At 42.4% G+C, this 11,696-nt stretch overlaps 1 protein-coding gene across 1 annotated transcript in view; it reads right to left on the reverse strand.

The window, feature by feature from the left end:
* The window catches only part of LOC134611530 (guanine nucleotide-binding protein subunit alpha-15-like), a 111,330-nt gene extending 101,395 nt beyond the window's left edge, over positions 1-9,935 (reverse strand). The window contains exon 1 of the mRNA XM_063455484.1: positions 9,581-9,935. Coding sequence (XP_063311554.1) covers positions 9,581-9,725 — 145 coding nt within the window. The 5' untranslated portion in view covers positions 9,726-9,935. The remainder of the gene's footprint in view (positions 1-9,580) is intronic.
* Between the last annotated feature and the right edge of the window lie 1,761 nt (positions 9,936-11,696).

Raw genomic sequence — 11,696 nt, forward strand, 5'->3', positions numbered from 1 at the left:
TTTTCCGCTGAGCAGCCACCTGGTCTGAGCTTAGTAGCTTGCCTTTTGAGTTAGTCATTGGGTAGGGAGGTCGCAAATAAGCCTCCAGCTTCTCACAGAAAGTGTCAAAGATTGCGGCCAGTCGGAGCTCTGTATCCGCTGCGATGTGGGAGGCCTCCCAGTCCGCCGCCATCTTGGAGGCATCGTGTGCCAGGTCGCCCCTCTGTGTTACAGGTTTAGTCTTGTGGTGTGGCTTAGCTGAGCTGCCCCCGTTGTTCAGGGGGGACCGGGATAACCCCCTCCGGTCCATAGGGGGGGGGGGATAGGAGGCAAGGACACCGAGAGGTCTGTGTGTGCCTTTGCTGCCAAGGAGAGCGGCCGCCTCTCCCCAGTGCGGTCTCGAGTAGGCCACAGTGGCTTTTGAGGGTTCCCGAGGGGTGTGTGTCTCGTTTTTGGGGTCATTGGATACCCCCGGGTTTCCCCTGCCTGCATCATGCCTTCTCTGCCGTGATTTGTTCCGATTTTGGGGGGTTTTGTCCCCGAATATGTCGCTGTGGTCAGGAGCTATGTAGCTGTGCGTCTTTCCCGCTCGGCAGCCAGGCCCCGCCCCCAATCAACTCATTTTTATATTTGAGGAGGTCTTCTTTTAATTTCTCTTATAACACAGTAAAGGAGTTTAAGCATGCGTGGGATAGGCATAAGGCTATCCTAACTATAAGATAAGGCCAGTGACTAATGAAAGTATTTAGAAAACTGGGCAGACTAGATGGGCCGAATGGTTCTTATCTGCCGTCACATTCTATGTTTCTATGTTTCTATGTTTCTTGCAGTTTCAATCCTTCTGTAGACGCAAGTAACATAGCGTGCTCTGTTTCTACCTCCAGGATATTTTGATTGACGTCTGTTAAATCTTCTTTCACGTCTTTAATGATAATCAGCATCATATCCAGTGATGTTCTGTTTAGAACCATAGTCCATTCCTTGCATACTTTGCTTTACCTCTGCCAATAGTGGGGATATTCAATATCCTGAACCCTCTAGGGATTCTCTTTGCCTTATAGTAATCGGAGAGAAAAAGGCCATGGAGATCCAGGTCAATACTTTTTCTGTGCAACTTAGACAACTTAAAATAAACATCCTTGGCAGTAATATTGTAAGGTAACTCCAATCCAGTCTGCTCCCATAATATATTCTTTGCCTCCTCCTGGGAGAACTGTATAATCTCTGCCTGTTCTGCAAAAGCTCAAGCTTGGAGTAAAAATTCATCCATATTCAATAGTTTAGTGAATAAGCCAATCTTGCAATATATGTATTGCTTTAATGTGACAGGGTTTACACAATAATTATTTCAATTGTAGAAAAAAATTTCAATAGCACTGCTTACTTTAGAACGTCCAATTAATTATAGTTACTGTAGGCATGTAGTTGTATTTACTGTATATAAGTGTTGGTCAACATATTTGTACCCTTAGAATTATTCACTATGGCACTTTAATCACATATTTTTTGCACTTTATTAGGTGGCATATGATACTTTAGACCCTTTAAACATGCACTTTATTATCAATAATTTGATATCACTAAATTTAACAATGCACACTATCACTTTAATTGATCATACATGATCTAGCCACACTAATTGGTATTATAATAATTAGGAATGGTAATTCAGATTCAGCACAATGTACTTTATTCTTAACATGCATTTTCATCCTGAGTATGCACTTTTTCTTCTCTTATTCACTTCTTTCATTCCTTAGAATGAGCAATTTATAGCACATACAGTCAGCATGTCCGCATCCCTATTTCCATGGTGACAATATTTGTATTGTGTCGCCATGGAAACGGACGCGGTAACGTCACGGGGTGGAGCTTATTGTGCACATGCGCACTGATCAAGCTAGAACACCGTTCGGGAATGCACTTCACCTGGGGGTAAGCTAATTTAATTAATGTTTATGTCTATATAAGTTTGTTTTATTGACTACTTTGTTGTATTGATCCTGAGGAAAGTCCCGTTTAGAGGATTGAAACGTTGATCGCAATTTTTAAATGACCAAATAAAGAACAGAATTTTTTAAAACTCCGTGAGTGCTGCTACCTTTCTGGATATTTGTACAATCAAGCCCTAGCTCTAGCACCCGGTATACAAGGGACATCTTTCAGCGTGAGTGCAAGGTACTTTTTCTTTATATATATATATAGACATATATATATATATATATATATATATATATATATATATTGCCAAGCCTCAATAGCAAGCCAGTAACCAACCTCATGCTGATGATTTGCATTAACAATTAAATAGCTGTCCATGAGAGTTTCACTGGCTTTGCATCTTTTCCCAAGTTGTGTTTCAAAGCTGTTGTATACAGCAAACACAGACTCTAAGGAATCCATATTTAAAATGGAATGAGGCAAAAATTTAATTCCTTGTTGAGCTAACTTGCATATGCCCACCCAGAATCCTTTGCGGTAGTAACGTGGCGGATCCAGAGCCTGATCTCGGGAGGGGCACTTGTAGATTATTTGAAGAAATAATCCATGCACAATAACCACTACAGCTCTGTGGAGTGGTTATGGTGCCAGGAGTGCTGGACCTCCTCCCAGAGTAAGCAGTCAAAACGTTTAAGAACAGTTTGAAAACTTACCTGGGGTCTGCTGGGATATGGGGCTGTGGTAGGGCATAGGGGCAGTTGTGTGTGTGCAATGTGTGAGGTGTGCAGTGTGTGCAGTGTGTGTGTGTGTGTGTGTGTGTAAGGTTCAGTGTGTGTGTGTGGGGTGTGTAGTGTGCTAATGTGTTGGGTGTGTGGGGCAATGTGTGTATGGGGGGCAGTGTGTGTGTGTGTGTGTTGGCCAATATGTGTATGTGTGTGTGGGGACAGTGTATGTGTGTGTGGGGGCAGTGTGCATGGAGGGCAGTGTATGTGTGTGTGGGGGCAGGGTGTGTGTGGGGCGGTGTATATGCGTGGGTGGGGCAGTGTGTGTGTGAGGCAATGTGTGTATGGGGGGGCAGTGTGTGAATGTGTATGGTGTGTGGGGGCAGTGTGTGTATGGGGGGCAGTGTATGTGTGTGAGTGGGGCAGTGTGTGTATGGTAGGGACAGTGTATGTGAGAGCAGTGTGGGTATGGGGGGGTAATGTCTATAGTGGGGCAGTATGTGAATATGTAGGGGGCTTTTAAAAAAAAATTTTTTAGTAAAAATAAACAAGTATATGTCCATTTCTCGATCCCTGGTGGTCCATGGGGTCGCAGTGGTGAGAGTGAACTCTAGCCCGTAGCTCCAGGGCTATAGTTCACTCTTGCGAGATCCGGAGCGTTGCCATGCTTGCGAGAGAAGGACTCGGAGGAGCTGCAGGCTGAGCTCCCGGGTCCTCTTTCCCTCCCTCCACCCCCCCACCCCCCCCGCCCCGCCGGCTGCACGGTGCCTGCGTACTGGGGAGGGAGATCACTGATCTCATCTCCGATCTGTGAAGGCAGATTGCAGGGCTGGCGCTTGGACAGTGCCCTGCATTAGCCGGCAGGGGAAAGCCCGGGGGGGGGGGGGGGGAGAGGAATTGCCCCCCCCCCGATCCACCAGTGAGGTAGTAACATCACTGCAAATGTGTGATTTCGGTAGGAAAAGCAATTCTTATGGTTTGACTGGTGTGCAGATCTTTGTTTAACATTTATTGACTATATATATATATATATATATACACACACCGGTATATATCCACATATTACTATAAGGGAACTTTAAAACCCATGCTCAGCAGTTAGAAACTACTTCTTAAAGTGGGGGTACTAGCCCTCATCCACCTATTGGTGGGGAGTATTAACTTAATAACCAAGGGGGGACCTAGCATCCCACAGTCCCCACTCATGGATGGCAGGTGGTGGCTGTTTATTAATCAGTGATTAGGTGATGAGGTGGACATGCTATTTTCAACACCACTTCCTTCCCTAGACATGTGATTCGTGGGGATATTAAATATTTATCATATACTCATCATATTGCCATTTGTCCTCCCACAAGCTATGGCCAATTCCTTCCACCCAGTGGTTAGGGTTTCTCCAAGCACCTTGAAACTACCACTTAACAATTGCCCTGCTTAACCCCTTACCCTAATAATATGGAGAGGGCAACAAATCTAATACTTGTAAGAGAAAAAAAATATACTTGCTTTCTTTTCTTCAGCCCCCCAAAATTCCATTATATTCCAATGTTGGTATTGTAAAAATAAAACATTTTAATAGAAAAGGACTGAATTGAAAAAATACAGATGAAGAAAAAAAATGACGCAACAAAAATACATCAATGTGAGCCCCACTAGGGCTCAGTGCAGAGTGAGTATTCAAGTTGTGAAAAACTTTTGTAATGGCTGTCCCATACTTTCAAATCTTAATAGTGTGTTCTGATTGGTGATTTTGTAAGGACGGTTTTAACCAATTTGGTATGAGGCCATTTGGACATTAGCTAACAAACCTGTTAATTACACAAGCCAGTCTTATATTGTCTAAACTGTATTTGATGGGGGCTACAATACAGTTTTTAGTGTGAAGATAAAAAATGTACCAAATAAAAAGATAAATAAATCACGATGTAGTATGTATAATATAATTCATTGAATTATGCACTTTTTGATTGGGTGTATATATGAAAAAAGCTGCAGTTCACTTGTCTGCTGCCTTTGCAATTCCTCTAACTTTGCCCAGACTTTCTGTGGCTGTCCAATGACAGACTTTCCAATGCATCTCAATGAGAACTCCAAAGGTGGGTGCTCCATGCATTAGACACATTTATGCTAAGCTCAGGATGCTGTTGGCACAAGTATCCCCTAGCACTCACATGTCCACTTGTCTCCTTACCTTCTTACTAGCAGGCAGAAGTTCCTGGTAAACAGTCTGAGACAGAGAAAAGGAGGATGTAGTGAGTGTAGAATAAAAGGGAACATGCCACAGTGTTAGAGATACCAAAGTCAGTATTGCCTTAACTAATTTCATTTCGGCTAGTCCACACATGTTTTACTTCCATATATCCCTCTTAAGTTTCCATACTTTTGCAAGAGTATGTGAAGAGTAGTTAGGCTTGCCAACTTTCTTGGAAAAAAATACCTTACTAATTTGCATATCTAATTATGTATGTGTGACATTACATGATGGAAATCACAAGGAGTGACATAAGAGAAAATTCTGTAAAATCACCAAAAACTACTTACAGTTTGATTCTGCTGTATAAATGGGTTGCTCACAGTGTCTCCCTGTCTTCTAATGTCACCCAGTGTCCCCGTGTTACTAGAGGACACTGAGACATGGGGACACTGAGACTATGTATCACAGTGTCTCAGTGCCCCACATCTCTGTGTCCCCATGTTGCCCAGTGTCCCCTAGTGTATGTCCCCATATTTCCCAGTGTCCCCATATCACTAGGGGACACAGAGACATGGACACACAGACACTGGGAGACATGGACACACATACACCAGGGACACTGGCTGGGAGACATAGGGACACTGAGACACTTGGGAACATTGTGTCCCTAGTGTCTCAGTGTCCCCAAGTGTCTCCGCATCCCCAAAGCTCTCCCTTTGTCCCCATGTCTCACAGTGCCTCTTAGTGTCTGTGTCCCCATGTCTCCCTGCAGCCTTTACCCCATCCCTCACTTCCCTGAGCTGTAAGCTGTCTCTGCAGGCTGGGACTCTCTGTGCTGTGTAGCTGCTCCCCCGCGGATCAGCGTGTAGAGAGATGCAGGTATATGCTGCAACTTCCTATCCCTGCCTCTCTCCACACATAGCGACCACTACTGACTCGTGCTGGTATTGCAGAGTAATCTCTGTTTATACTGAGAACAATACCGGCATTTGTATTGCCGGTATTACTGCAATATTGGCACCGGCCAGGCAGCCTAATATAAATACTGGCCAGATCAGGTGGCAACCCTAAAAGTAGTGTGAATTTTTTTTTTTTTTTTTTTAAATAGAAAGACATTTTTTAAAATCAATAGGCCTATTCCATGGGCATGGGCATGGAGCTGCAGCTCCACCAACCCCTATGTTAATCTGGCCCTGAGCTGGAGGGTGTAACAAGGTTAATTTATAAAAGTACTATTGAAATCTGCACTTTTTGTAAATGAAAAAAAATAAAAAAAGGACACAATCTTCACATATAAAGCTTTACAGAGCCCAATAAATGTTCCACAGATTTTATATTTAATTTAATGGTGTTGGGGTTTTCCCAAGGGGTCTTACTTTGAAAATTACACGCAATTCACTTTTTTCTAACAAGAAGGAGTTTTCAGGCATGCATTAGACCACTGACATTTGCTGGAGAAATATTAGCACAAGAACAACACCCACTCGAGAAAACTAATTTCCCTATTTTTGAGAAGAAAAGAAAGATGCCCAGAAATGTAAAATGTAAAACAAATATTCATAAACAAGTGTAATAAAGGTCAGTAAAAAAAAAAAAACAGCCCTTATTAAAATTCAAGGAAATAATATAAATTCTTCCTCTTAAATAATTCTAGACAATATGAGGTAGCTGCAGGAAGATAGTTTAATGTAAAACATAGATAACAATATCCAAAAATCCAAAGAACTGAAAACGGCACTGTCAGGGCCGACTTCACTAGATCTAGTCACTCCCAAATGCCCCTAAGCCCCCCCACCTATTTTTATCTTCATTTCATGCCCGGACCTAGGTCCTGGGCGCCACCATCTTTGTGTGGGCAGATTACAGTCCCTGTGGGACACGTCATCTGCCCACAGTAGATAGCGCTGTGAAATTCCTGAGGATGCCGAGTTAAACACTTGGATGGTACTGCCACCATATTAAGGAAAAATGAATTTACGCTGCATAAAAATGCAGTTTTTTCCTGACATTTAGTGGCAGTTCAATAGGGATATATTGAAATCCCAGAGCGGGAATTAAGCAACCACTGCTTTTAACACCTTATGCCTGAAAGCAGCGTCAGAGGCAGAGAATACATCTAGTCTGTCATGTTTGATGAAGGTGTTAAATGAAGACCATGTAGCAGCAATGCAGATATCTTCAGGTGCAGCTTGTTCTCTTTTGGCTCAGAAAGCAGCCTTGGCTCTTGTAGAATGAGCTTTCAAGGAGGTAGGCAAAGGCAAATTTGATGAAGAATAAGCTAATTTAATCATGTCCACGAGTCATCTTGCCAAAGTAGACTTGGAGACAACCTGGCCTGATCGATCCAAGTAGATTTTCAGAGACCTACCAACATCCCACATGTGACAATTCTCATCCAGATCGGAGACAGATGGATAACTAAAGGTAGGCAGGGAAATTGGTTGATTGATAGTCCTGGAAGAGAGAACTTTAGGAACAACTTTTTCTGGAAGAAACTTTGTAAATTCAGCAGACGATGATTGTTGAAATTTAAGTAAATTAAGATAGACACAGAGGTCTTAAAGATCAGAGACTGAAAAATCTCACCTGTAAAACCTCTGACCCGTGGGGGGGGGGGACGGGGGGGACTGCTGACACAGGAGATCCTTCCTGTCAAACATCCATGCTGTCAGTAGGATCTGCACAACTTAAATAGGCAGCATTCATTCAAATTTGGTGCTATTTCCAGGAATTCCGACCGCGCATGCGCAGTAGTACGGTCGGAACTCCGGTGGAACGCATTACCTTCCGGGCGTGCTTTCCACCGCTGTGTGCATGCGTCTCGCTTTTGGCAGTGATTTGCTGCCGCTAGAAACTTCCTCCTTGCTTTGCCAGTGACCACACTCGGCATAAAGCAAGTGAAACATACCTGCTCCGTAAGTCCTGCAGGATGCACGCAGGCCACTCAGCTCTCCACCAGGGAGAATATCAGGCCAGACCCCCCCCTGTGCCTCACCACAAAATACAGATGTTGTTCGTTCCTGATGGAACAAGAAAGAGAACTGAGGGTTCGTGGTAGGTTGATGTCTTATATCTGTTGGGGGAGGAACTTTTATGATAATTTTTAATTTCAGATGCTTGTCCCATGGGAAGAGTTCATCCCTATTGTACTGCCACCATATGTCAGGAAAACCTAAAATTTTCATACATTTTTAAAATGAAATAGATTTTTTTTAAATGGACAATATTAAAAAAATGGAAAAAAAAGAACCTTATCCCTAACTATACTATATTAAAGGATCTTTCAACTGTATATACTGATAAGCCACAACATTAAAACCACCTGTCTAATATCATGTAGGTCCCCCTAGTGCTGTGAAAACATATCTGATGCATTGAGGCAACAAATCCTCTAAGTACTGCAAGTTGTCAGTTAGAGCCTCCATGGATCAGGTTTGTTGTTCCACCACATTCCACAAATGCTCAATGGGATTGAAATCTGGGAATTTGTAGGCCAAGGCTACACAATGAACTCTTATTTCCTCAAACCATTCCTAAACAATTCTAGCAGTGTAGAGGCCATTGCTATCAAGGAACACTATTACCATGAAGGGGTGCACATGGTCTGCAACAACTCTAGGTAGGTGGCACTTGTCAAAGTAAAATCCACATGAATACCAAGACCCAAGTTTCCCCAGCAGAACATTGCTCAGATCATAACACTACCTCCGCTGGCCTGCCTTCTTCCCATAGTTCATCCTGCTACCATCTCTTTCCCAGGTAAATATAACACACACTCAGCCATCCACTGATTCTAAAAGAAAATGCGATTCATCAGACCAGGCAACCTTCTTCCATTGCTCATTTGGTCCAGTTCTGATGCTCACATCCCCATTGAAGGCTCTGGACAAGGGTCATCATGGGCATGCTGGCCGGTCTGCAGCTATGCAGCACCTTAGGCAGCAAACTGTGATGTACTCTGTGTCCTAACAGCTTTCTATCATGGCCAGCATTATATATTCCAGTAATTTGAGCTACCATAGCTCTTCTGTGTGTTTGGGCCAGATGAGCTAGTCTTCGCTCCACACATGCATCAATGAGACTTGGGCGTCCATGACCCTGACGCCGGTTACCTGATTGTCTTTTCTTGCACCACTTTTGGTAGGTACTAACCACTGCATACCGTTATCATCCTACAAAACTTGACATTTTGAAGATACTTTGACCTAGTCGTTTAGCCATCACTATTTGGACCCAATCAAAGTCACGCAGATCTTTTTGCTTGTCCATTTTCCCTGCTTCCAATACATGAAATTTAAGAATTGACTGCTTACTTGTTGCCTTCTATATTCCAACCCTTGACAGGTGCTATTGTATGATATAATCAATGTTATTCAATTCACCTGCCAGTGGTTTTAATGTTGTGGCTGATCAGTGTACATACACCTTGGGACAGATAGTGTTTTAAAACTGACCATCTCTGTGGGGTTCCCTGCTTCACTTCTGCACAGAAACAGGAAAGACTATAGCGACTGACTATATTTTTCATTTGGTTTTCAAACACTTTCTGACCCAAGGTGCATTTCCATTCAAAACTTGCTGAAACTATTAATACAGGTGTCCTTTAAAGTCAATCAAACTAAAATATTTGGCACACCATTCTTTAAAGACTCCATCGCACAAATACTAGATAGAGTTTATTTCATTCACAGAGCGCTGCAGTCAAATATGGAACAAAATTACAATAACCAAACTAAACACTTACCCAAAAGCAGGAGTTTCAGCTCTCTACGGTCCTTTTTCTTCTCAAATACCAGCATTCTGTCTATTTCTCTGTTCACAATCAGAGCTGCCCGTTTATCCTCGGAAAGGCAAGGAGGACAGAAACACCAACAGCACCACCACGGCATCTCAGGGGCCCCACCAGACTGGTACACACTTCTTCAGACCACAAACTTAATCTTTCATCCAAGGGATAGCATTTCCTTTCTGTGTGCAACTAAAGGAGTGTACAACCCATTTTTCCCCACCACTGAGTATGAGCCTAAAACGAAGAAATATGAAAAAACGGTCCTTCGCAGGTCCTCTTGCTGTTTGTTTCCACAGTATACCAAATTATTTATGCAATTTATGAAATTTATGAAAGTGACACGAGGACACCCTGTGTAGAAGCCATTCCAAAAATGTGCAAAATCCACATTTAAACTTGTAGATATGTAGATATCACTCAATAAAAATATAGCAAATATTTAACTCAGCTATTCTTCATCAACAGAAAAAAAAAGAAAAATATAAGAATTTAGTTTTGTTACGATGGACAGTTGTTGTTTTGGTTCTTCTATAACTATCTCAGTTCCAACAGGTAGTTTCTTCCAGATGAACATCTTTAGTCATATGACTTCACCTTCAAAATCACAATGCCTAGAGTTGCAGGGACTGGCCATACCTAAGTGGAGGTTGTATCTGAGATGAGGAAACAAGTTTTTCAAGCTGAGAATTGACTGCCCCACCTCTGGTGTGGGTTCCTTTTCCTTGCAAGCTGGCAAAACAGGTTATGTGCTGCATGAACCTGCCTCCCTCCCTAGCAGTGAAATCCAGACTATGCGAAAAACTCAGAAAGGGAGAACAAGAGGCTTTAGGTGGAAAAGCGGTCTTTTCCGTGAAAGAGAATTAAGCAACAATGAGCAGGTTTTGAGAAATCAAAGCACCTTTACTCACCCTACAAATACTTTGTAATTGTATAAAACAAAACATAGGAGTTAACTTGTTTTCTAGTTTTCTTTTTTGGGGGGGAGGGGGGAGGGGGGGGGGGGGGGAGATTGGGTTTTGTTTTTTGCACAAGTCCCCTGGGCAAGACAATGAACTAGTTTCATATTTTTTCTGTCATATAGTTCCCAGATAAGACCAGGTTAAAACAAAATTAATAATAACAATTTATATATATATATATATATATATATATATATATATATATATATATATATATATATATATATATATATATATACATACACACACACACACACCAATTAATATATCAAATCAATACAATTTTTATAGCAGTTGTAATAAAAAAAAAACTATGTATGATGGTCTACAGGTGCAAGTGAGGCAGTTTTGTTGCAATTGAGAAACAAAAAAATCAAATAAAAGCACTAATGATGATTGTGTGCTGGTAATGGTCATTTCCCTGCCGTGATTAATTCTGCAGTATCCCCCACCCCCTCTTCTTTTTAATGACTGGAAATGCAGTTGAGAGAATGAGCAACTAATTATGGTTTTCAGATGTTTTAAAAGTAATGCTCTTAGACATGGTTATTTTGTGACTTTTAATTTACATTGGTCTTTCAGAACCTGTCTATTGTCCTGCCGTCTAAAACAGTCATTCGAAGGAGCTGGAGTCCTTGAAGCGTTGTTAGTTTCCCAAAAATGTCCATGGATAGCGTCACAGAACTCTGTTCCCACCGAGGATTAGGGGGCTATTATCTCTATGGCAAGAAGGTATTGAGAGCTTCCCGGAACGCTTATTCTGCCTCCCTATTGGAGTTCGCAACCTCATGAGATCGCCTGTACCCATCCTGCACACTGGGAGATTGGGGCTGTGCTGTGATGCCGTGGACTTTTGATCTGGTGTCATTCGGTCCCTCGACCACCAACCACGGCACTATTTGAAGGGCATGTTGAAGAGGTCATGAGACATTGGAGGAGACCCAAGACTTGAGAGTGCTCCCTTCCCCAGAGCCTGATGAACCTCTTTTGTGAGACTGCGAATAACCAGCCGCACACATTGAACTACTTGAATAGTCACAGGAAGGTGTCTTGGCACTCCTGGTACCATAATCACTACACATTGCAGTTGTCATATTTCTTGGAGTGTTCTC

Source organism: Pelobates fuscus, chromosome 5 (assembly GCF_036172605.1).
Source record: "Pelobates fuscus isolate aPelFus1 chromosome 5, aPelFus1.pri, whole genome shotgun sequence".
NCBI lineage: Eukaryota > Metazoa > Chordata > Amphibia > Anura > Pelobatidae > Pelobates > Pelobates fuscus.